Source organism: Protopterus annectens, chromosome 3.part1, assembly GCF_019279795.1.
Source record: "Protopterus annectens isolate FY-2018-M chromosome 3.part1, PAN1.0, whole genome shotgun sequence".
NCBI classification, from domain to species: domain Eukaryota; kingdom Metazoa; phylum Chordata; order Ceratodontiformes; family Protopteridae; genus Protopterus; species Protopterus annectens.
In genome coordinates this window covers 168,634,158-168,661,570 of record NC_056732.1, presented here as the reverse complement: position 1 = coordinate 168,661,570, position 27,413 = coordinate 168,634,158, and the positions used below count along the sequence as shown (strand labels likewise).

Genomic DNA, 27,413 nt, shown 5'->3' with positions numbered 1-27,413 from the left:
ACAATTGCATGCCATGCATTGAGTAGCATGCATTCTACCTTCAGCAAACATGACGCCACAGTATGAACAGAAAATGATTTTAATAACAGGCTTAGTTTGTGACGCCAGGAGAATCCAATATCTAGCAGCATGGGATGACGTGGTTAACAGACCACATTGCTTTGCCAAGGATGGTCTGCATCTTAGATATTTGCTCAACCTTTATCTAACCCTTGGAGCTTTTTTAGACAATGTCAAAAAGACAAAACTAAAAAAAATTCAAAGTGACTTTTTAAAGTGTTACTGCTCAATGTTGTTGCTGTCTTCCGGCTTTTCCCGGTTAGGGGTCGCCACAGCGGAACTCTGGTCCACTAATGATTGGCAGTTAATTTTCACGATCGCTGAGGAGCCAGCTCAACGTCCAACCTTCAACGAAGGCACGGCCATTTACGCAGGTCTTTCGAATGCCACTCAGCCACGGGGAGGACATGCAGACTCCACACACAAGGCACTCCCCGCACTCCAGCCGAGAATCGAAGGGGAGAAACTCTTGCTGTGAGGCAACAACGCTACCGCTGCACCACCAAGTGTTACTGCTCAATGTAGAGAGCCAAAACAAGAAACTCCACATCTTACATGCTTCCCTCACTCTGGAGAATGTAAACCTCTCTGCTATTACAAAGACTTGATTTAAAGCTGCAGAAAGTATTGACAATAGATGGCTACAGTGCTTTCCACACAATTAGACTGACAGCAGCAGAGACAGGCTAATGGTCGAGGTTGTCTCAATCTTCATTAGCAACAAATACAACTCCAAGTTGGTTAAACAGGAAGATGCCCTGGAATTCATCCACGTCCGGGTCTCCATAGGCAAGGCTCCTTGCCATGTCCTGGCCAGCTACAGGTCATCCTCTATGACCTATGAAGCTCATCCTTTATGACCTATGAAGCTCACAACTCTTGCCTAGATCTACTAGAGGCACTCACCATCCAACCAAGTACCCTATTCTTGGGAGACTATCCCTCTATAGACTGGGAAACGCACACTGCCTCTAACTCACAGGCCCAAGGTTTCCTGGACTTTATCAACCCAAACACCCTGGACCAGATGATCAAATATTGGACCTAGTACTCTCAAACATGGGAGAGCACAGCAACCCATGTAATGTCCTCAATGGCAGGGTTGGACGACAAAGCTGTCTCCCTCAAAATAAAAATCAACCTGGAAAACCCAATTAATCCCATAACAGTTAGTAATTATTCTAAAACAAACTATATAGAGTGTTGTCAAAATCTACAGCTCTCCCAAACCATGACAGCACAGCTAGCTATACAGAATTATTGACGGAAACCTTGTAAAACATGTAAATGGCTGCACTGAGGCTGCTGTACATACCAGAAGCCCAGATCAAACACCAAAAACAAACCACACTGGTGGAATCCTTACCTCAAAACTGGATATATAACAAAAGAAAAATTCATGGCCAAAACCAGAAAGAACAACTCAGACAAGAGCTCCATGATTCAACTAAACAAGAAACTAAGAGGTCTAAAAGTCCAACATGGCCAATTAAGAGGTCGGGATAGCCTTCCAGGTTAAGGACACTCACAAAGCTTTCTTCAGTTATGTCAGGAACCTTAAATATAAGTCAGCTGTGTGCAGAATTGGTGGTAAATGGCACATTAAGAAAGTTCAGTTACAGATTTGCTGTTCTGAACTGTTTGGAAGTTTCTAGAAGGCCAGTGCTTGCTTGGGCTAAAGGGAAGTCTCTGTGTTCACCAGTGGGAGTGGTTAACACTGAACAGCCTGCCTGTCCCTGGAGGAGTGGTTACTACCTAGAAGCTGTAATTTTATTGGCCATTTTGGGTCAATCCTAAACTCCTTGATCTCTCTCTCTTAAAACCCTACAACTCTTTTTGGGCGGCTTTGCTCACTGAGCAGCGCCGTCTAAACAGGTTTAAACTATTCCAGGCTCCACAAAGTCTGCTCTTCACTTTTTCCCTTAGAACTGTTCAAACTCTCAAAGTAATCACTCTATTCTCTTTCTAAAGCCCTGCACTTGCTCAGCTCTTATAAGGAAACACTAACTAAAGCACTATAACCTCCTTGACTTCTCATAAGTATTAAGCTCCCGATTGGTCCTTCCTGATCAAGTGAAAAATCAGTTCCCTTCCCTAATCTGATCAGTTAAAAAACAGTTCCCTATACTAATCTGGTATGTCCAAGGGTCAGTTTCAAGGTTACTCTCCAGTCCAGCTGGTGAATCTGGGAATTTTGAGGCAATGTTACAATTGCCTTATGTACACAGACAACCCTCTCCTCCTTCCAACAAACTCTAATACATGTGAGAGATGCAGTTACACAGCCAAACTGGAGGCAGAGCTCTCTCAGCCCAAGACTGGCACAGTCAGTCAGGAGGAAAAGGTAACCACCCACACCACAAATCCAGTCTCACACAGACCTATTGCATCTGCATACCAAACACAAACACACAAAAACATACTCGGAGGCTCTAAATAAAAATCTGCCTAAACAGCAAAGACCACCTAAGCAGATATCCAAGCAACAGCCACCCATCAACAATACCCACGAATCACATATCTCACAAACTCAGTGTGCCTCACAGTCACAGCCCTTAAGGCCAAACAACACACCAAATACACTTGTTATAGGGGACTCTATTGTCCAGCACACTGACGTCCCGCTCACTAGACTGAACAAGGAGAAGGTCACTGTAAGCTGCCTGTTGGGTGCCAGGATCCGCCACATAATGCAAGCACTCAGGTCACTCCAAAGCAAGTACAAGTATGACTCCGTCATTGTCCATGCTGGTGTGAATGACCTGAGATGTACCTCCCTGGACTACATGAAAAGAGACAGAGGAGCTTTCTGACCATGTAGCCCAGGCTGGTATGACCCTGACCTTGAGTAGCATCTTGCCCTCACCAAGAATGATGCCACAGTATAAAGACAAAATGATCAGTTTCAACAACTGGCTAAAGTATTGGTGTCATTCAAAGGGGATCCAGTGTCTGTCAGCCTGGGATGACATGCTCGACAAGCCACGTTGCTTCGCTAGGGACGGCTTGCACCTGTCACCCTTAGGCTTTCGTATACTGGCCAAGGCTCTTGCCATCCCCATAGTGCCTTTTTTAGGCAAGGCTCAAAGGACAAACCCACCTCCATAGACAACCCAAGGATAAAAAACCTAAAGGTAATGCTACTCAATGCCAGAAGTCAACCTCCAGATGCACGCACTCGAGGCTCTCCTCAGTATGGAGAAAATCGATGTCTGTGCAGTAACAGAAACCTGGTTCAAGGCTCCTGAGAGCACCCCAGCACTACCAGGTTATAACTCATACCATGCGTTTTGTCCCCAAAACTCGGACCGAAGCACAAAAGGAGGGAGAGTATCTATATTCAAAGATACCTACACCTCCAGGTTAGTGGCACTGCACGAATCATCGGAAACCATCCATGTGCAACTAACAGCGGGCAAAACTAACTTTCAGTTTGCAGCCTGCTACATAACACCCTTCCTATTACAGGTACCCCACTTGGCATTCCTGAGAACACTGGAGAATATGAAGGTCTCTCCAAACACTGTTATTGGGTGACTTCAACTACCTAAGCATTGACTGGGAAAACTACTCAAGCCCAAACACACTCGCCCAACGGTTCCATTGAATTTATAAACTCTAACGCAATGGAACAACTGGTCACCACTCCCACAAGAGGGAACATCATATTGGACCTGGTCATCACCAACATGGGGACTCTATGTTCCACACCAGAGGTAAACCCCTCATTGGTAAGATCAGACCATAAACAAATTTCCCTGGACATCCATATCCCGTCCCCACCCCCAGCCAAGGAAATCACTGTAAAGAATTTCTCAAAAGCCAACTTTGCACTTCTCAAGACTGAGGTGGAATCCTTCAAAGCCCCTGGGCCAGAGGATAATACAGCCCAATCTGCAGAATCCTTTACAAATACATTCTATGAGCGCCTGCAGGAATGCATGGATCATGCTATCCCAAATAAAACCAAGACTCACTCCTCCAAAAACAGGAGACCGGTCTGGTGGACCCCAGCCATAAATAAGCTATACAACAATAGGAGGAAGCTACTACATGACAGAGCAATATCCCAAAAAGGGAAGGCATCTCTGATCAGTATTAGCAAGAAACTTCGATCCCTCATAAAATCATCAAAGGCCAGCTTCGAAAGAAAAATTGCCCTAGACACTAAAGATAATCACAAGGCCTTCTTTAGTTAGGTCAGGAACATGGGCGGAAACTCCCAGATATGATCTGAATTGTTGTATAACGGTACAAAATATACCGAACCTACAGACATAGCCAACATCCTGGCAGACAAATTCAGCACAAACTTCTCCCCCCCTTCCCCCCCCCAAAGGAGCAAATGCCTATCCCAACTGAATGTAACCTCCCTGACATCACAGATGCACAGGTGAAAGCTGCCCTCTCCAAAGCAAAAAACACAGCATCTATGGGACCGGACGGTGTCCCAGGCTGTGTCTTACACAAGCTCCAAGAAGAACTGAACCCTCACATTAAGTCACTGTTCAAACTTAACCTTACTACAGGATATGTACCCAAAGAATGGCGTACAGCTACAGTGGTCCCACTCCACAAAAGTGATGCCACAACAGACCCCGGAAACTATCGCCCCATAAGCCTGACTAGTCTGGTCTGTAAAGCTATGGAGCGTATTATCATGGAACTCATAAACAAAGACATTGGGAGCCTCCAGACACTGGACCCTACCCAATTCGGCTTTGTTAAGGGCACATCTTGCCTCTTAAACCTAGTTGATTTCTTTGAAACAGCTACCAAAGCCATAGATGAGGGCAAGGTAGTTCACACAGCCTACCTGGACCTCGCAAAAGCCTTCAACACAATACCTCACTCGGGCATCATAAATAAGCTTACCAGCTTAAATATCAACCCCTACATCACAAGATGGGTTGCAAACTGGCTCAGAGATGGAACCCACATGGTCAGAATCGCAGGTGCCATGTCCGAATCCAAACCAGTTACAAGTGGCGTCCCACAGGGCTCAGTTCTGGGATCTCTCTTGTTCGGTATATACTTCTCTGAGGTTCAGGCTAACATGGGGGGATTATGGCTGACAAAGTTCGCAGAAGACTGCAAACTGGGGGCCATAATCGAATCTCCAGCTGACACAAACATCCTCCAAAAGGGTCTCACAGAGACGGATGCTTGGTGCCAGAACTACGGCCTCAAGCCAAATGCTAAAAAGTGCATAGTCATCCCCTTTGGGAAAAACAAGGTGCCCACAAATTACCACATAGGTGGTAATCCATTAAGTATGGAAGAAGTAATTAGAGATTTGGGGACCAACGTAGATAGTTATCTCTCCATTGATAATCACGTTGCCAAAGTGGTTAGAAAGACCTTCTATATAGCCCACCTTATCACGAAAGGGTTTGCATCTAGATCAAGAGAGGTCATTGTGCCGCTCTACTAGTCACTCATCAGGCCCATAATTGAATACAATGCCCCTTTTGGGATGTACCTTACCAGACACCTGCAGCAACTGGAGAGACCCCAAAAGTACCTCACCAAGAGGATCATGGGCTACAAACAGATGTCCTATGCAGCTCGACTAAAGAAACTCCAGCTCTACTCAGTTGCTTACCGCCTACTCAGAGGCGATCTATGCCGGACGTACAAAGCCATGTCAAACTCAGAATTAATGGACATGCTCCACCTCAAAAACTCCAAGTCCTTTAGAGCTACATGCTCCAGGGACCTAAACCTCAGCACAAAAATAAATAGGACATACTGCAGGGACAGATTCATTTCCCAGAGGCTCCCCTCACTCCGGAATCGAATCCCAATTCATGTTAGACATAGCCCCTCGCTGACCCTCCAAGCGAAATTTGGACGCATGGATGGGAAATCGCAAATTCACCCCTGAGATCTCTTCTGTGTCCCTGCTACACAGAGGCACAGTAAACTAATCTTAAAAGGGTACCTTTTGTGACCTACTTTACAGAGGCACAGTAGGCTAATCTAATAGAGAGGAGGAAGCCAAATACACTCTGGCTAGGCTTATAAATGCCCTAGGGCAGATAGCCTAGTATCTACCTATGAACCTTCACTGACCATGGTGAGAGATCAAATCAACTGGCTGATAAATTTACCTCTAACTTCACCCCCACAACTATCCCCTGTGAAAGCCCTTCTAGCATATTCCCCACCCCCAAACTTCTCAACAGGGAGCAGTTTTTGGTGCCTATCGCTAAGGCCAACAATACTGCTTCATTGGGCCCAGACCATATACCTGGTTGCCTCCTAAATAGTCTAAAACATGCCCTAGCAGGACCACTTGAGGCAAGCTTCAACTACAGCCTCAAAACAGGTTACAAGCCAGGTGAATGGAGAGTCACAATGGTCATCCCCTCTTCATAAAGGTGGACCCATCAACTGTCCCTGGGAACTACAAACCGTCTGACAATTCTATTACACAAAAGCATGGAATAAATTATCGTGGAAATGCTAAACACGTATATTTGCAACATACAGAGACTGGACACATCCCGGTTTGGCTATGTTAAGGGAAAGATCTTAGCAACTCAACCTGGCAGACTTCTTCGAGATTGTCACCATGGCTACGGATGAGGAAAAAACGGTTCATATCACCTACTTTGATCTGGCCAAGGCATGATACAATACTCAACTCGGGTACTGCTGACAAACTCCCAGAACGAGGCAAACATCTCTAAACTCAACGGATTGCTGGTTGGCTCACAGACAGAAGACCACCAGCAGGAGACTAGTCACCAGCAGAGTACCCCAGGGCTCCATGTTGGGCCTGCTGCTGTTTTGTATCTACTTCTGAGAAATCAATGCTAATGTCAAAGGCCTCTGTCTCATTCACAGATGACTGTAAATTGGGAGCCATCAGATTCCTCCCACGACACCAACATCTTACAATACGGTTCAATACACACGATTGGTGTCAAAGCCATGGATTAAAATTCAATGCAAATAAAAGGAATTATAGTGCCCTTTGAGAAACAGACCACCCAAGCTAATTACTCCACCGATAAAGTACTCCAAGAACTGATCTGACAGTTGGGAGTCTGGGAACATAAGTAGACAGTCTGTCCTTCAAACAGCTATCCAAGTTAGTAAGAAAATCATTCTGTGTCAACCAACTCTTAAGCATCCAGGTCCAAGAAAATTACACTACCACTCTACTCAGTCATTGTCAGACTGATCATTGAGTACAGTGCCCCCTTTGGCACTTGCAATAGATTAAATGTCCTCAAAGGTCCCTCACCAGGAGAATCCAGTGTATGAATATCCTATCCTACACAAATCACGTTAAGGCCCTATCTCTCTACTCAGTCTGCTGCAGGTTACTGAGAGGTGATCTATGCCTAGTATGCAAGGATCAACATCAAACAGCACCAGAAACACTAGATCCAAGGACCTGAACTTTGTCTGCGACAAACAGAACATGTTGGGGAGACCAGAGACCACTACTTCTCTGAAAGCATCCCAGTGCTATGTAAGTTCCCTATGTGAAGCAGTTTATCCCAAATGGTATTCAGAAAAAAAAATTTGATCATTGGATGGGAAATCAAATTCACCCCCTCAAGTCTGGTCCCCATGATTCTGATGGACAAAGGTCAACAGTAAGTAAATTAATCCCCATCTAACATACCCTACCCCACATAACCCTTAGCTACCCCTTTACTAACATACCCCACCACATACACATCAAAGGAACTCTGGGACAAAACGGGGTTGGGTTGTATGGCTAGGCTTATTAAGACCCTGGTGCTCTTCACCCTAGTATAAACCTATGAACATTGGACTGGGGCTCTGGAGCTTTTTTTTTTACATGAAGTAACAGCCATGATGAAATTCACCACCAGCTTGTGACCAGCTGGGACAGTTCACTGGGTGAGGATGAAGAATTTTGTCTGTGTGTTCAGGGATAGGAGCCACCACATTAGTGTTTTTTTCAAACAATATCTAGAAATCTGACCATTCAACTGATGGTACCACATCAAAGGAAGAACTGGGTGACAAAGCCTCAGCCAAGATGCGGTCTGACTTACAATGGATATCCTGGGGCCATTTAGCATGGTTTCTGAGGAGTTCAAAGATCTCCCCAAATTTGGGGAGATCAGAAAGTAAGGCATTGGAGTCCGCCATTTGAGATATTTAGATAAGTGACCAACGTCAATGTGTGGCAGAAGTACTCTGGAGAAGGAGCTTTTGGTGCTGAGGATTCCAGATAAAGGAAAGGGGGCCGGGTTAGCCTTGGAAAGTTTGAGTTGACATCAGACAAGGGGTAAAAAGAACAGTGATTTACCAGCTGATCTGTAAATTCATTTTTCAGGGAGTGGTGCAGATAAGTAGGTTACCACCATAATCTGTTCAAGACATAATGACAAAATGAATGCCTAATATGTATGTGCCATACTGCTTGTGTTGATTAGACACTTTGAAAAGTGTGAATCCTAGTATGCGCTACATTTAAGGAAAATTCAGAATTAAGGCATCTACACATGGCAGCATACTGGTCTAGTAAAAGGAAGTTATGTACCTACCATAACGTTCCATGTTAGTTGTCTTCATCTCGCCTTCCTTCTTGCTGGTTGGGATCGGAGCCGATCCTCTGCTCTGACTCAGCCATCTTCTATAGCTCGAGAGCTGTTTACTGGCTTGAGGCTACCCTTTATCCCATGATGCCTAGCGCTAGCTACCCAGATCTCATTTGTAATAGCTAACCCCAGACTTAACCAGAGAAACAACCTGCCCAAGAAACAGGTTGAGCATACCTATTATACTCTCTAAGTCAGTAGAGGAAACAAACCAGAGAACACTCAGCCAGTGAAACCAAAACTCCTCTCGATCCAATAGGACAGGGGGACGGAGGGTGGGAGGCAAGAAGGAAGGCAAGATGAAGACAACTAACATGGAACGTTATGGTAGACACATAACTTCTTTATGTTAGGTTGTCTATCTCGCCTTCGTTCTTGCTGGTTGGGACAGCGTCCCTAGCACCTACAATCCTGAGTGGCTCATTGGAACAGACTCTTCAGAACAGTGGAACCAAAGTCAGCTCTGCTCCTGGAAACCATATCTAGCTTGTAATGAGAAATAAAAGTATGAGGATTTGCCCACGTGGCAGCTGCACAAATAGAATCCATGGGCAACCTAGATTGGAAGGCTACAGAGGTGGCCAAAGCCCTAGTAGAATGACCTTTCGGTCTGATAGGCAACTCTGTTTCTCAATTGATAAATGAAGGTAATAATGTGAGACAACCACCTGGATAAAGTCACTTTGGAAACTGGAAGACCTTGTTTGCCTACAGCATAGGAAAGGAATAGTTGGTCCGACTTCCTTGTATCCTTGGTCCTATGCAAGTAAAAATGCAATTGTCTGAACGTCCAATTGGTGTAATTTGTATTCTGCCTTGTTGGTGTGGTTAGGGAAAAAAAACAGGAAGGTCTATAGATTGGTTTAAATTATTTTCTGAGCAGACTTTCGGAAGGAAAGATGGAATAGTCCTCAGAGCAACCCTGTCCTTATGAAAAACCAAGTATGGAGAATGAACCCATAGTGCCTGAAGTTCAGAGATGCATCTGGCTGATGTAATAGCTACCAGAAAGAGTGTTTTCCAAGATAGAAATTTAATTGAGCAGGATGCTGCAGGTTCAAAGGGGGGCATAATTAAAGAGGTTAGTACCAAATTAAGGTCCCAAGGAGGAGGGGGATCTCTCACTGGAGGTCTAAGGAGAGTAGTCCCTCTTAGAAAGGCTTTACAGAGCTTATGAGACATAATGCTTGAATTAGACAACCCAACATGAAAGTTAGAAATGGCCACCAATTCAACCCTGATTGTAGCAGAAGTGGACACAGAATGAAAGAGTTGTGCTAGGAACTCCAAAATTTCATGGACTGGGACTGAAAAGGGATCTATGTTCCTAGCCTCTGCCCAACAAGAAAAATGTTTCCATTTACTAACATAAGTTTTTCTAGTCGTGGACTTGTGAAAGGACACAATGTCACACACGGCCGGGGAAATGCTGAGAAGCCTGGCTAGGGTTGGAAGTGGAGCAACCAAGCTGTGAGCTGGATTGTTTGGAGGGATTGATGCAACCCGCCTGACTGATGAATCAGTAGGTCTGGAACTGGATACAGAGTCCAGGGCTGCTCGAGAAGGTAATGCAGGAACGGAAACCATATCTGTAGAGGCCAGTAGGGGGGCAATGAGGATCATTTTGCAACCCAACGATATAGCTTTCTGTATGAGTTTCGGTATCAGGGGAAACAGAGGGAAGGCATAAAGGAGTCCCTGAGGCCAATCATGGACTAGAGCGTCTCTGGGAGAGTGACTTGGAAGCGGAAGAAGGGAGAAGTAGTTGCTGCATTTGCTGTTCAAGGGGGTGGCAAAAAGATCGCAGCAAGGCTGTCCCCATTTGCAGAAGATCAGATCCGCAACTACCCGATTCAGAGACCACTCATGAGGCATGAGAAAAGCTCGGCTGAGCCTGTCCGCTATGACATTGGACCTCCCAGGGATGTACGTCGCAATCAGAAATCGTTGGGAAGAAATCGCCCACTGCCAGAGTCAGAGTGCTTCTCGACATAGGGGATAGGACCTGGTTTCGCCCTGCTTGTTGATGTACCACACAACTGACATGTTGTCCGTTTGAATTGCAATGGTCCCAGAAGGGAGAGTCTTGAAGAACTTGCAACACTTGCAGCACAGCTCTCATTTCTAGGACGTTTATATGCAGATTGTACTCGTGAGGCTGCCAAGTGCCTTAGACTGTCCTGCCCTGATAATGCCTCCCCCACTCTATCAGGGAGGAGTCTGTGGTCACTGTGGCAACCGGAAGGGGCTGAATGAGGGGTCTGCCCTGAGACACTAGTGTGGAGACCATCCACCAGGAAAAGTGCCTTTTGCATGCTTCTGTAATCATGATCATGTGAGACATGAGCAGCTGTTGGAAAGACCACTGTGTGAACAGAAGCCACTGAAGGATTCTCATGTGAAAGCGGGCCAAAGGGATTAGAAGAATTACCGCTGCCATGGAACCCAGAGTTTGAAGGACGAACCTGACTTGGATCCTTTTGCTCTGCATTAGAATTTGAACTTGCTGGCCAATTGCAGACAACCTGTCTGGCGGTAGCCTTGTAGACATGTTCCTTGTGTTTAAGTCTGCTCCTATATAGGTGATAGATTGACAGGGCAACAAGGCAGATTTTTCAAAGTTTATTGTGATGCCTAGCTGGGAGCAGATTGTGATTGTGTAGTCCCTTGCTTGCAGAAGTTGATGCCTGGTAGTAGCAGTGAGAAGCCAGTTGTCTAGATATGGAAACACCTGGAATCCTTGACATCTCAGGTGAGCCGTGACCACTGCCATACACTTGAACACCCTGGGGGCTGTCCTGAGACCAAAGGGCAGAGCTCTAAACTGGTAATGACTGGCTCCCAGCCGGAAGCAAAGGAATCTCCTGGAGCGCCTGTCCATTTTGATGTGATAGTACGCATCCTGAAGATCTATGGAGCACATCCAATTGTCCTGACCCAAAAAAGGGTAGAATGGACTGTAGCGTGACCATCCGAAACTTTGTTCTTTGAAAAGACTTGTTTAGTCTGCTGAGATCCAGAATCAGTCTCCAGTCCCCTGTCTATTTTGGTACCAAAAAGAACCTTGAGTAAGTTCCGGATCCGTGTTGGTCTGCCAGGACTTCCTGGATGACTCTTTCTAGCAGTTTTGAAACTTCTATGACTGCTTGGTCCCTCAGATTGGGTGGAACATCTGGAAGGGATTTGCTTGAAGGTAAAGGGGGCTGAGAGAAGGGAATTTTGTAACCTCAGGATATAACTGACCGTACCCATTTGTCTTGCGTTACATTTTGCCAGGCTTTTGGGTACAGAGAAAGTCTTCCCCCGACTGCCTCCAGATGCAGGAAGCCGTGCAACCCTTCAGGGATGTTGAAAGGGCTTCTCAGAGAAAGATTCTCTGTTGCCCTGGTTCTGCGGACCCCCTCTGTCTGTTGTTGTTTCCCATCTGCCCCTGGAGGAAAAAATTGCTATGTGTGTCAGCGAAGCTTCCTGGGATTTTCAGAACCACATTTTACCACTCTTCTGACCCTTGGGGTATGGTCTGGAAGGAGTTGGAAAAACAGACTCCCACAGCAGAGAGAGCCTTGCCTTCTTGCTCACACCTAGTCAAAGTGTCTTTCACCTGTGGTCCAAAAAGAAAGGAACTATCAAACGGGGTGTTGGTGAATGACGCTCTAAGGGGGTCCGCAAAATTACACAGCCGCATCCAGGCGTGTTTCCTCAGGGCCACACCTGTACCTGCGGCTCTACTCGCACCATCGGCTGCATAGGAAATTAACCTCATTAAGGGTCACCAGCTGGGAAGCCACTTTAGCTTGAGCCCCCTCAGCTGATGGATCTTGAAGGGTATCTCAGAGTTCTTTAAGGAAACCCCTCTGAAGCCGGATAAAATGGCTTAAGTAGTTCAGTGACCTCATAGAAAAGGTCGCTGAAGCAAACATTCGCTTCCCATATCTGTCCATGGTCCTAGACTCCTTGTTAGGAGGATGGACAGACAAAAGTTTCCGCCAACTCCTTTTTTGTGGCTGCTGCCACCACCATGGCATCCACAGGAACACCTTTGGTAAGGAACTGCTTATCATGGTGTGCAGTGAAACTTTCCAGGTCTCCTCGGGGTTGGTTCCACTGTATCCGGGGCTGACCAAGCCTTTCAAGTCACCACTGACATAAGTGGATCGAAAGGCGGAGAAACCAAGGAGGTGGAAGGTCGGGAACAGAACGAATCAAGGAATATGCACTCATCCTCGGTAGGGGCTAGGGGATTCCAGTTCCCCCTCTGCTTAAGCATTTTGAGGATGTCCGAAAAGGAAACATCTTTAAAGGGGGATCTTGGGGACCCTTCCAAGTCATCTAAGTCTGTATTAGAAGTGACAGACTCAGGGGAGTCAATGTGCTTCCTCTTGCACTTCTTACGAGGGGGCTCCTCTGAATGATCAGGAGAGGTCTCAGAAGAAGAGGAAACACAATGGGGTGCCCTGGAGTGCTGGTTCCCCAAGCTTGGGGTCTGGAGGAGGAGCAGAGGTTGGCACAGGCACTACAGGGGATGGAGCCGATGGGGCCGATAGTGGAGCTGACTCAGTGGCCAGACACTCCTCATGACATCGAAGTCTTCCCTGCCACGATGCAGAGAAGGCTCTGGTTCTGAGGAAATCGGAATCCTTCTCTGCACCAAGGGAGACGGCTCAGAGGCTGATGCCAAGCTCACCTGCGCCAAAGCTCAGAGAGGGAGAACAGGGTCGGACAATGGTCCGATGCCACTCACCTCCTCGGAGCCGACAAGGGAGCCCCAGTGCCCAGATCCCTCGATGGACGGCACCATCGAGGAAATCAGAGCAGACGACGGAACCGGAGAAAGTTATCAGAGCAGACAGTTCCACTACCCGAACTCCAACGAACTCCGGCTCCGAGCTCAATGGAGTCGGAGGAGTAACATCGATAGAAGTGGACGGAGCAGACACCTGTTGAGGGCTGGACAACATCTTGGCAAGTGCCTGCGACTTAAGTAACCTACTGACCACTCGCTCCACGTCGTGATCCGAGAGCCTAGAGGATTGAGAGGAGTGAGAAAATCTGTGACTGCGCTCGCTCTGAAGCGGGCGAGACCGAGGAGCCGAATGAATCGATTACAGAGAGGGGGACCTCAGCCTTTTGTGGCTCTGCAACGGCTCTGAAATTTCTGATGGAGCCGACGGGAAGAGTGTCTTATCGGTTCCATCCGGAACTGAAGTAGCAGGTAGAGTCTGAACCAAAGACGGCTCCGCACTTGGAGCTGACGATTTGGAAGATTTTGGGGATTTCACAGGCTGAGTCTTGGCCGGTGAATCCTGGGGCTTTAAAAGACCCCTAAGAATAAGCTTATTCTTATGCTCCTTCAAAACTCTTGGACTAAATGCATGGCAGATAGAACAAGAGTCCTGCAGGTGCACAGCACCTAAGCAATAGATGCAAGAAGTGTGCCCATCTGTCAGAAACATTTTCTGACAGCATGAGTCACACCTCTTGAACCCAGACACCTTGGATTCTTTAGACATCCTGAAACCAAAAAGACAATAGCTAATAATCAATATACAGTCTACAGAAAAAATACAGACAGCACAGTATAATACACACTAAAGTTTTTTTTTGTTTTAGGAAGCCTCTAACTTAAACGGCTGGCCTAACAAGAAGATATAAGGCAAGCCTCTAACCTAAACGGCTAACCAGACAAGAAAAGGATAAGGAGGGGGAGGGGGAGAACTCTAATTAAAACGAGTTCTAAGGGGGAGGGAAGGAACTACAAAAATACACTTTACTACAAGTATAAAACTAAAAGTTAACAATACCCACTAAGAAAAAAAGACTTTCTCAGGAAAAAAGTTCTAGAAGAAAGTCAATACAAGCCTGAGCCAGAAAAACACCTCGCAACTGAAGCGGCAAACAAGATCTGGGTAGCTAGCGCTAGGCATCATGGGATAAGGGGTGGCCTCGAGCCAGTAAACAGCTCTCGAGCTATAGAAGATTTCCGAGTCTGAGCTGAGGATCGGCTACGATCCCAACCAGCAAGAACGAAGGCGAGATAGACAACTTAATATCCTATGTTATCAATGCAACACATGACAAACTGTTACAGTGCACTGGGGATGAGTACTGAAGCACACCATGTTTGTAAAATATTTCTGCATTTTTTGATAACATTTTCTGCAGTTTTCTAGCAGTCCTGGTCAAGAACATTTCAGCTCTATTTAATGAGAAATTATTTCTCACTTTGAGACCCTGCAGATAAAATGTGTTTCTCTTGCTTCACAATGTACTGACCATACTACTGACCCATTCTGTAGGCTTTGCCTGCTTTTTCATGACATCTAAGCTTCCAATTTGCTAACATTTCTATTCTATTCCTGAGATCTACTGGCAATTCCCTTAGGGTAAGTATCACTACTACAGCATTCAGAGTTTATTTTTAAGTGATAATCCCCTAGCAAGCCTCCTAAAACCTGTAAACAAATCAACATAGTCGTGCAGGACATTAGTGCTATCTCTTGGGGTGCTTCTATGTGACTGCTGCTCTGTACATTGCTCTTTGCTTTTCCACAGTGAGTTTACCTTACTATTCCAAATTTCTCATAAGTGAAATGGCTTTAAAAAAATCAATTCTCTTAACATTCTAAGTGCCACGATTTGAAAAAGAATCCTATTACCTTTATAAATCACATTTTGGAAGTTTCTCAACCAACACCGCCACCTGGTGGCCAGAATATGCTAACATGCACATAGCTCACTCTTGTACACATTCTAGTTTTAAGTGATGTAACAGTCCTCTTCACACACAATATTGCCCTTGTGTATAAAACTAGTCTCATTTCAACATTTTTCTTATTCTCGTCACTTCTTGCCAGCAATACAACCTGTACTCTAGTCAGTGTTCCTTATGCATTTTCAGAATTAAAACTCCTCACTTCAACACTGCCAATAACTCATTTTCATATTTCTGTTCAGAATGGATTTTTTTAAATGCTATTTTACCTTTACACATCTAAACACAGATTTTACATTTAATAAAAGACGGTTAAAGCTTTGTTGCATGCTGAATCATGTTTACTAAAAGGAGGCCTGAATTTCAGCTGTAACAAACTCTTTCTTCCATTACTGTTAGACTACAATACCACAAGACTCTTCCATATCCACTTCTGTTCTTGCACACTTTTTCCTATGTTACCATTTTGCCTTGTATTTTAATGCATCCATTTCCCCAGTTAAAGTCTTGACTGTGGCCTACTAGTTTAATTAGCTATCGCAGATCTACAGTTTTTGACAAGGTAGACATGTTTCCTTTACCAGCTTGCCTCTTATTTGACCACTTCTTATAACACAACCTTTTTTAACTAATGATTTATGCAAAATACCAAATTTACAGTTTTTAGATCAGTTTTGCAGGGCTGTCTGCTATGGTGAAGAACAAATGGCAAACAGGAAGTTTTTTTCTTGGCTCAATTTCTGAAACTCCCGATTTACATTTCTTCCCGTCAAGGCAAGCAAGAAAGGTACTTTTAATGGCTCTTCTCCAGCAACGTTCAAAAATGTAGCACCCTAACATTTCAGGTTTCTTGTATAATCCACTCACATTAAGAAAAATCAATTTCTGGATACAAAGTATCTAGTTTTCTGCAAATATTTCAAAGCAGCTAGAGAATTATTAATGGTTGCCACCAGAACGTAGTTCAGAACACAACCTCTTGAAAATGTTTTTCACTTCTGCAGATATTTCTGTATTCTGAATCTGTATGATGCCTAGAAAATGAGTAATCACAAAGACATGTAGATGTACTTCAGTTTCCATGAGATGTTGATACCAAAATGAGCACTCCATATACCCCTATAGGACAGCATCAGATCTGCAGTCTGTGAAGCTTACATTTTTCTTTTCTTCTTATCCTACCAACTCTGGGGAGTACTGCTGCATTTTCACTGATGGAGCCAGTGCTGACTACAGTCCTAGCTCCTTGTATAAAGCTCTAGCCATCCTCAGTACCCACAGTATGTGGGATCACTTTGCTCTATTCTTTACCTGCTGTGGCCCAGACTACACAACACAGTGACATACTAAATGTCTCAAGAAATTGGGGACAAGACCTAGTTCTTTCTCCTGTTGGATGGGGGTTTATCCTGGCAAGAGTAAGGGTTATACATGGTCCTGCTGGTCAGAGTCTGCTGTAGCAGTACGTGGCTATTTATACTGTGATCAGCTCTGGGTGGGAGAATACAAATCCCTGACTCCCACACATGCTCGTGACACAACAGAGGAGAGAGACATATCATGGGCTTACATGAAAAATATCCCCACATCCACAACTGACATTTGAGCTTCATCAATTTGCAGACAATCTAACATTTTCTCTAGCCTCCGCTGGAGAAACAGTGCCTTTGAAATTCCCAAAAATGCATTTTCCTTCACCCAAGGAGAAGTGAACAGATAAACACTTCTCTCCTCCCTCAAGCTACTGCCAGTAAGAGAATGAGCTGTTAGCTGAACTTCAGCCAACTGGGCTGCAGTCAGGACTTTATACCATTCTATCATGAACGCAACTACACTCTAAGAAATTTGCAAACATACTGTAGCAAAACAGTTTGGAACTTACTGTAAGCACCACATTTGGTTCATGCAGTGTTGCAAATTATTTTCTCCCTGTAATTCGAAATTATGTAATTTTCTATTTAAACCTGTCATTTTCCTTACAGGATCATAGACAAATACAAGGCAGTCAGTCATCAGGCCATTTATAGCATAGCCTAGCATACCCAACACCAAGAGCCAACTCCTGCCTTGAGGAGGGACACACAAGATAAGCTCAGGGAAAAGTGACTGTGCTATCTTCTAGGTTACTCTCAAACTTGGCTAGAATACTACTTTACTTAATATACAGAGCTATCTTATTTCACCGGTGGGGAATAAGCCAAAATAAGAACCTGTGGAGCCAATGCAATTTATTAATTAACTGATGGAGATTAAAATCCTGTGTGTGCTTGAGGAACCATCAGTTGTAAGCACATACAGCAGGTCTAGGAGGGTGGGGATGTTTTTGGCAAAAAAAAAAAAAATATATATATATATATATATATATATATATATATATATATATATATATGTATGTCACTGGTGGAATCTACAGGAAACAGAATGCAAGGAGGGCAGCCAATCAGTCTGAATAACCAAGGGACATGAAGAGCGTGACTTCATTTTTGGGTTAGAAACTTCTGGGGTCTTTCCAGTCGAGTGATGTTTCAAAGTACATACCACAGAGGCTGCAATGTGTTCAGTATTGGGTAGGAGAGTACAGATGATGCAAGACTTCTTTGGTTTTAGACAAGATCCCCTTTGGTGAATAATTGGGCCAGACAAGATTTTTCTAACTACAGTGGAAACACTGATCAACAGCCTTAGGGAGTCATCCACAAGGGTGCCTACATCTCTGTTAGGCTTAAGGGGTATGTTGTCTATGTGGTACAATGGAGTACACTGCATTTTTGTTTCATTTAGTTTGATGCCAGCGTTTCCTTGCCCACTGGCTGTCTTCAGCTTACAATCTTAGGGTACCTTCATGTCAGTGGGTGCTTGAATAGTAAGCCCTAGTTTACTGTCATTTTTTCTATTCAGGGATTCAGAATACTGGATTGTAGATCACAGAAATAAATGCCAAATAAGAGGACCCACTACCTGAACGTGAGGAACCCCACTTTTCAGAGCCGTACCTGCAACTCTAACCTTTGTTCTAGCTAATAACCAGTACTGTATCCACTTCACTATATACAGGCTGATGTTTATGTTTATCAATTTACCAACAATGTATATATGGATACTACTAAATGCACTGGCCAGATCCAAGTACATCTGTAATGCAGAACTACCACTAAATACTTCACTTGCTGTTTTCAAAGGGGTTAAGAAGGCAGGGCCTATGTTTGACAAAGCCAAAATGATGTATATCCAAGACTAATATATTATCAATATTTACATTTGCAAGGTCAGAAATATTTTGTACTGCTTTTTTTTATTTTTAAATTCTCTATTTAATATTTTCAATAATCACATTTATGCACATAAAAAAACATTTCAATAACACTAAGTATGTACATAGTAAGAACATGCAAATCCAACAGAAACTATATACAATAATACATTGCCCAAAAACAAGATACATACATCATGAATATCAAAGTAGAATCTAATGGTACCTACATAAGAAGTGTAGTAATTTTAATATATGATCAAATAGAACTCCCAAAATTCTTTGATAATTGGCTTATGCTTAATATTGTGGAACAAATATTTATGAGCTTTGAGGTGTTTAATGGCTAGAGCTTTAAAGGCTCCCCAAGAAAGAGAGCGTCTGGTTCTTCCAATTTAAAGAAATATAATATTTAATTAACAAAGATAGGGATCAGAACTTTATAATTCCGCTCAGATAGACCAGGAGGTGGAATATGAAGAATGGTAAATTCCCATGAAAGGGTAGACTTTTCATAACCAATTTTCTCAAGTATCTCTCTCAAAGCACACCATAGCTTGTAGGAACATTTGCAACTCCAAAAAATATGCAGAATATCATCAGTTTGGTTAGGGCAGAACTGCCATTTAGGGGATTGATTGGGAAAGATTTTACCAAGGACGTCAGGAGTAAAGTACGCATTGTTCATTATCATCAGCTGAGTATATTTCAGCTTTTTAAAAGGTATATATTTAGAGCTTAATCTTATAGCCTTAGAGATTAGACTCTGGTTAACAGAAGAGTTAATATTTGGCCAATAATTGGAAAAGATGAGTACGTTCTGGGATTTAAGTGACATAATAACCTTGTAGGAATTTGAGGTAATTTTTTTCCTCATGAGAAGGAGTTTCCTTAATGTTTTACAAGTTGAGATATCCTTGTCGGAGACCAAGGGGTGTTCCAGATAACTACGTACCAGATCTCTAATTTGTCGTAAAATAATCATATAATTTTTAGGTAAATTCAGATTAGTTCTTAGACTAGAAAGTGCCTGATGTCTGAAAGGGAAGAAATCAGAATTTTTTTGTACTGCTTTTAAAAGAAGGCTAGTAAGACTGAACAGCTACAATTGCCAGGGTCAGTGGTTGTACCATCGTACACAATTGCATCATGTTGACAGTTCTACAAGTCTTCAGGGACAAAGCTCACTCTAAGACTGCTAGAGAGGTTTAAGAGAGGCTTTGAGGGGCCCTACCTGGTGCTTATTAATCTTCCTGGTACATTAACAGGACCCACGGATGTGGTGGTCTTTGTTTTACAAAAGGGATACTAGGACTTGATCTGAAGTCATCTTAGGGAAGGACAGGGTCTGAGGAATTGGGGACACTAGTGAAGACAAGTAAGGTGAAGCTCTCAGTAAATTTGTTAGCTAGGATATTGGCTACTACTTGGGGGTCAGAATGGGTGTTATCATTGTGGATCAATTCAGAATGCTTACAGGTGTTATTTTCTCAGCTTTCTAACATACTTAAAGGAGAACTTGTAAAAACTTTTGCTATCGGTGACCATTCTGTGGTAATATCAATAATTTGTGTTAATATCAATCATTTGTGTTTTTTCTGATGCTAGGCTTGCGCACTGATTGATGCCTTAAGTATTTGGCTAGCGCATTTAAGTGCCGTCTTAAGATGGGGAAATGTGTGACCTCCTATAAGGGTTCAAGACTTTTTGTTGTAGGGTTTGTTTACATACCAATTCTGCCACAAAATGTTTTTTTTTTTTTTTTTTTAATTTTCCTTGTATTTGGTATGGAGAGAGTCTGCTTTCTCTAGTCAACTAGTTAGGTTAAGAGTAGAACACAGGTGTAAAAGGCTTTATTTATAGGGTCAGTCTAGGTCAAGATGTAGTAGAAACTGCTCATCTCAAAGTGTAGGAGGTTGGCTTTTGAGAAGCCGTTGAAAAGTAGCATTTTTTTTTTTTTGGAGTACCTCCAACCTTATATGCGAAAATTACCGATTTGCAGTGTGACTTAACAGAGGATGACACGATGTAGCAGTGGGGGGCAATAATAGCAAATAAAATATGCATGACAATGCCCCATTAATTGGGATGTTTCTTATCTGTTCCAAGTAATGCACAATTACAAAATCATGAAGTGCTGGACATTGCTTTCCATTTGTAGTGCAGGTGTCTCACTTTAGTGAGTCGGTCATCAAGATTAAACACACAACTTACACAGATATCAGTTAAGGTACTGTAGCTATCAATCAGTAACAGACATGGAGAAAACTCTATTTTTAAGGTGACTTGGATTCCAAAATTTCAAACCTGGGGTCATGAGGAACACATTCTGATGTGAGGGGGTCTCTTAGCAGACACTCCCAGAGATGCCCAAAGGGAATGCATGACAGCTATCCAACTAGGGTGGGGGTGAGGGGCTGCTTTCATTGCAGCAAAACTGTATTGTACACTAAGTTTGATCAAATCCATCTGCAAACATTCTTGGGTGAAGACCCAAGGTAATTCACCCCAAAGTGGGCCACCAGCAGCTCTTAGCTGTATAGATTAGGGTGGAGGGATCAAAGAGCCGTTGCAATGTCCCCGGCTCCAGAAAGACAACTATACTAGTGTCTGTTCATCTTATTACACAATTAAATCACTGTAGGGATGTGCCTAGGTTTTAATGGATGAATCACAACACAAGTGCCAAACGCACCCATTCAACCTAAGGAAGCATCCCACAGCTGATACCACGGAGAAATAACGTTGATTTTGTGTGCATTGTAAAAGTTTATAAATGTTTTTATTACAATACAGGATAAAAAGGGGAGGTTGCACTGCATCCATGAAGAGCCATGATGCATGCATCAGCAATTTCAGGGACACTTTAAAATTAATTACATTATTCTACTGCTAGAGTGGCACAACTTTCACTTTTACTCATTTTAAGCTTCTAGTATTAAACCACTTCACTTCTGCACTAACCACGAAAATACTGCTTACTTAAAATGCCACGGCACATGCATGCAAGATATGTTTCTGGCAACGGATTTGTGTTTTACTTTCAATATTTTCATTACCGATACCTGATCAGAGACCTTTATAAAATGCTATGTCCTGCACCACTCGTGCACCAGTTAAAACCATTTCAGTATTTCACTATAATTCAAATATTTTCTTTGCTGTGCAGACTTTTATTCCTTACTAAACATAAGTCGAGGGACTAAAGGCTAGACCTTGTGAGATGCAAATGAACTTGGCATGTACATTAAGTAATCCTTCATATTATGATTCCAAATATCTAAATATTTTTTATTTCTTTTGCTGTAGGAAGGACTACAAAACTGCATCAGCTATAAAAACAGGACATGACGCAAAGTGCAGTAGAAAGAGGTAGCCAGGAAAATTGCCATCTTTTCTCCACATTTCTGTCATGCCACTTCTCAGCTCTTAAATTCCGTCAACAACTCAGTTTGACTATACAGTTGTACTTGTGCAGTATAACCTAATTATAATGTCCTTTAAATTCCCAAACTTTTTATGTAACAAATTACTTTAAAAGGAAGACTCGATAACTAATGATGCATTTTTAAATGTAGCAATTGGTCACCCATATGCTGATGCTAGGTTTTGTCTCCTTCCAACTGCATCTTTTATTGCCCCATCAGTTCCACTCTAGGAGGGAAGAGCAAGTTATTAGACTCCAATCTAGCACACTTTTAATGCCATGCTCTTTTCCCTCATTTAATGTCAAAAACATACAAGTAGACACCCCATCCTTTCATTTGTCTGCACGTCCCACACTCCAGTTTTTACATGTGTGGTCTGCAATGCTGGCAGCAAAGTACTACAGCAGACCACTAAATGAAGTCCTTATAGCCATCTTTGGTGGCAGAGAGAAAACCCTGACTACAGTCCAAATTTGGAGTACTGGCCTATTTGGAAGCTGACAGAGGATGATGGGCTCGTCTATCCTGGGTGGAGGTGGGTCACGGCAAGCCAGGGAACACTATGATCCTTTGGAAGAGAGACCGCATTCAAACAGTTGCCTGGAGGAGATGGGCATTTGGGCCACCAGGCCACTGCTTTTTCAGCAAGTGCATATAAGCATGCATCTGCATGGGAAAGTTGTGGGCCTTTGCAGCGACATGGATCACTTGTCCCCTACGGACAAAAGAAATGCCCTCAAAGCCAAGATGCCAGAGAAAGGACAAGCAAACCTCATGACTGTTAAAGGTACCACCAAATTATTTTTACCCCTGTGCTTCTACAGAGACTAAACAGGCTCATTGCTCAGTACAGGAAAGTGCAAGGGTCAGCAGGTGGGGGTGGATACTCTATCAGTTCAGTCGTCACCATACCTCTCAGTACAAGAAATCTGGACAAAGACTCACAAAATGGGGGAACAAAGGCCAAAAAATAAGGACATATTTTAAATACTACTCTTATAAGCTTAGAATCCACGGTGGTGCAGTGGTAGCATTGTTGCCTCACAGCAAGAGGTGCTCCCGTTCGATTCTCAGCTGGAGTGCGGGGAGTGCCTGCTGTGTGGAGTCTGCATGTACTCTCCGCGGTTGGCTGGGCATTCGAAAGACATGAGTAAATGGGCGAGCCTTCACTGAAGGTTGAACATCGAGCCTGCACCTCGGCGTTCATGAAAATCTACTGCCAATCATTGGCGGACCGGAGTTCCTCTGTGGCAACTCCTAACCGGGTAAAGCCGAAAGACAACTCTTATAAGCTTAGAAAGTTGCTAGAGTAACAGGATTTGTTTTAACATATATTTTCTGAAGGATTTGAAGTCAAACTCAAATGTATGTCATTATTTAGTGACTTCAGTCCTCAGATCATCCCAGTAATTTGTCAGAAAAACACAGATTATATGAGGAACAGACCAAACATATGAGCCACAAATCTAAACATTCTGTGAAAATATGTACAGTTGAGAGGTATGGTAGTCACTAAGGTCATACCTACAAAACCCCACTGTTCTACATACAATACAAATATGAAATCAAACTCGTCACTCCAATGACATTTGGCAAAAAGGTATGCAAAAACAGGAGCAAGTGTAGCAGAAAAGGTACTGTATCACTGCCATCAGAGTGGGAACAGTTCAGAACAATTCACACTCACTTGGGAGGACAAATTTAGAAAACGCCCACCAGCAGCGATGTACTAAAATCCACAAAGCCCCACATGGCAGTCCACTTGCTAGTACACTTTTACAAGATAAGCACTGCACAACCAACAAATCCAGAATAAGAATGTAGCAGACTTAAAAGTTGGACCAGTGTTGAAAAAAGAAATTACGTGGGAGAAATAAAGACATTCGGATGAAATATATGCAATCCTTTTGCTGTAGGTTTGTCTGCAGTAATAGAGGTGCTTGTCAGAACTGAAGTGGCTTCTAAGGCACATATATGGTATGCAGAAACAAGGTCTCAAAAATAAATAACTGCATCACATTATAAAAACAGGATTACTACTGGCTATTTTCTCTTACATATGCATTCAGCAAATTTATTTTTTTTTTGAGGGACATAGTTTGAATTAAATATGTGCTTTTTCCTACTACTGTTTCACTGGACAAATGTGATCAAAGTCACAATCCAATATTGTATTGTAATGTTGGGCTACTGCTCCTGATCTTCACCTCATACTCACAGAACTGCCTCTCTGAACAAATTATCCTCCGTGGCACATAGCAAGCTCAAGTAACCTACTGCAATGCTGCAAATTCTAATGGAGGGCTGGCAGTCAGTTTAAGGCTATAAAACTCTAGGGAGCTTTGCAGTGTTGCATTATTGTGGCAAACTGCCAGCTGCTATTGCCATCTACATATTACAGTAATGCTGAAGTTCCACAACAGTTGACTGCAAGCCTTCTGTGCACAGAAGAACCTAGATAATACATATGTAAAAGGGCTTCATTGAGAAGATGTACCCAAAGCATTCATCTCAATACAGTCACTGTATACATATTTCCTTTACTCGGACAATAATACATAGAACTAAACACCTACCGGAATCACCCCAGCATCCATCAGCATTTCCTTCTGTTTCACTATCATCTCTTAATACTGTATGGTCTTCTTCTGTTAAATTGGCATCACAGTCTCCGGTATCTGTTACACATTCATCTTCCACAATATGCAGTTTGTCTTCATCATCTGAATCAGAATTTGCTTCTACCACATTATTGTAAGTTGTAACTGCAAAGAAGAGAAAAAATTCTTATGCTTCCAAGTCAATTTCCATCTCCAAGCATTCAGTTCTTTCTACTAACCATTTTAAAAGGCCAGTTAACGATGTAACTAAAATTTCACTTATAAACTAATGAACTAAAACTAAATGACAAAACTACAGCTGCTTTATACAGTTAAACTGTAAAACAGAAATGGTTACAGGAAGCCATGTGATTTTAAACTGCTATTTCAGTTTTTTTTATTATTTAAAATACTACTTTTCATGTACTGACTTCTGCAATGATCAGAGATTATGTGACGAGAATTAAACAGCCATATAAAGACTTTTGCAAGAAATGACAGCAACACGTTTTTCAGGATTGCATACTCATCAATAAACAAAACCCATTACAGCTGACAGCATGAAGTTCTAGAGAACCATACTTATTTGTGCATAGGTGAAATCACAATGTGTAAATAGAAAAATGAAATGGATGCAATCAAATGTTGAGGGGCAGTGAAATAAACAATTTGTGCCGGACTCATTCCATCTGTCACGCGAATAAAACACACAAACTTTTAATGCCAGCTTCAAAACACACCATGCATAAACTTTATCAGCTACAAAACACTCCATCCACTGAATAGCTGAATTACAAATGTGCATTCATTAATGTCCCTATTAAATTTTGCAAACTCACTCAACTATATTTCAAGGTAGTGTGTCAAGCCTGGCAGCAATTTCCTAACACCAAAAATAATATGACAGTAAGTTCTCACAATTGCATCCAAATCCAAGTTATAAAATAAAAGCCACTTCTGATGAGGGTATCCATTCGCTACACTACTGCAGCTGCCGTCAAACAATGCTCTCTCACATTCTTAACAATGCAAAACAGTACTTTCAATGCTTCTTTTCACATCCAAGGAACAAGATGACATCATGCAAGCAGAATCACAGAAGGGTGTGCAACACTGAGACACAGCATGCTGCTTAGGGTACTAAACAGTGAACCAACCGAAAAAGAAAAACAGCCTGACATGCCTGTAACCCACAGCTGGCTAATCCAACAATTCTTTCATTTCCCAAATCCATTCACTTTAATACAGCTCACCCAGGCAAAACCCTACATATTACTACATTCACGGACTAAGAGACCTATCAAAGACCACAGCAGCTACAATTTGTGAGGCATCATGTTTTTAATTTAAAAACTGTGGATAAGTGTGCTTCTGTTCTAGGAATTACTTTTCCAAGATTGCTCAGATGAATGTGGACAGCTTCGACTAACAAATGACCTAATCAAATAATACCTACAGGAATCACAACAGGATAAGAGTGCAACAATGCTAAAGCCACTGTGGAAGCAAGCTCCAAAGATGGAGAGCTTGAAGGCACCGATATTCACACCAAATGTTTCCAAAAGCACCATCAAATCCACTAAGATCTACAAAGTGGTAGAGTACAGCATAACATGCTGACAACAGAGGACAACTGACTCTTTCAGGTAACAGGGTCCCAAATACATCCACAAAAACAAAACAAGAAAACTGAAAGACAGACACTGAAGCACAAGGGTGATATGATTATACGGCTGTATTCCCCTTATCTGTGCAGCCAAGTGCTGTACTAGATGCAACTTATCAACTGTGGGGAAACCACACAGAAAGTGTACCACAACAGTGCATAACAATCAAGGAGAGATTTTCACACCATATCAATGACTTAATCTGAACAACGCTGTTTGAAAAAGGAAAATGTAATTGCAGACTCCTGGTCGACAATGTCAGCAGATAACCAAGGATCTTGCCTATGTATCACACTTCAGATACGATGGTTAATGCATCTGCTATGAGATAGCAGGAAAAGGACAAACACACTGAACGGCAGCTACTCTCATACAGCTGGACCACTGTTTTAATTAAAATTTTACAGCAGGTGATAACGAAGTCCACATAACACTTCCACTACATATTCCAAGTCAATTAATAGCCTACATCAACCAATTATCCATTACACGGTCTTGTGTGTTCCAACATTTTCCTATTTATTTTAACAAAAAAAAAAACACAAAAAAAACTTTCCAAGGCAGCTTTTTGATGTACCTACTACACTCTGGGGTTTTGGGTGGGGGCAGTCCCTCAAACTGCACCTCAGCTACTCCACTGCTCTAGCAATACATAATCTATTATACTTACATGGGGCTTTCAGAAAGTAACATTTCCATACTGTTTCCCTTAACACATTGTCTCGCTTCCTCATCCTCGTGTTACTCAAAGATATATATATATATATATATATATATATATATATATATATATATGTGTGTGTGTGTGTAATACACATATATATCTATGTATATGTATATCTATATATATCTATACATCTATATATATATATTTACTATCGTAATATCGAAAGGCAGAATAAAAAAAAGAGCCTTAACACTGAACTATATAGCCGAAATTACACACACAGGAAAAGAACCAATGATGAAAAGTAGCTGTTAAGGCCGAAAATGTAGACTTGATATTTTACGGCATTAACAATACCACCCTTGCCGTAACTCCCCAACCCCTTCACATAAAATCCCGTTTATGCAGGAGGGCTGCGCACCCTTGCACCCCCCAACT

General features: G+C 42.7%; 1 protein-coding gene across 2 annotated transcripts in view; it reads right to left on the bottom strand.

The window, feature by feature from the left end:
- Positions 1-27,413, bottom strand: part of ZEB1 (zinc finger E-box binding homeobox 1) — an 873,134-nt gene that overhangs the window by 407,075 nt on the left and 438,646 nt on the right. For both annotated transcript variants that reach the window (XM_044066691.1, XM_044066692.1), the window contains exon 2: positions 24,618-24,806. In XM_044066691.1, coding sequence (XP_043922626.1) covers positions 24,618-24,806 — 189 coding nt within the window. The remainder of the gene's footprint in view (positions 1-24,617; positions 24,807-27,413) is intronic.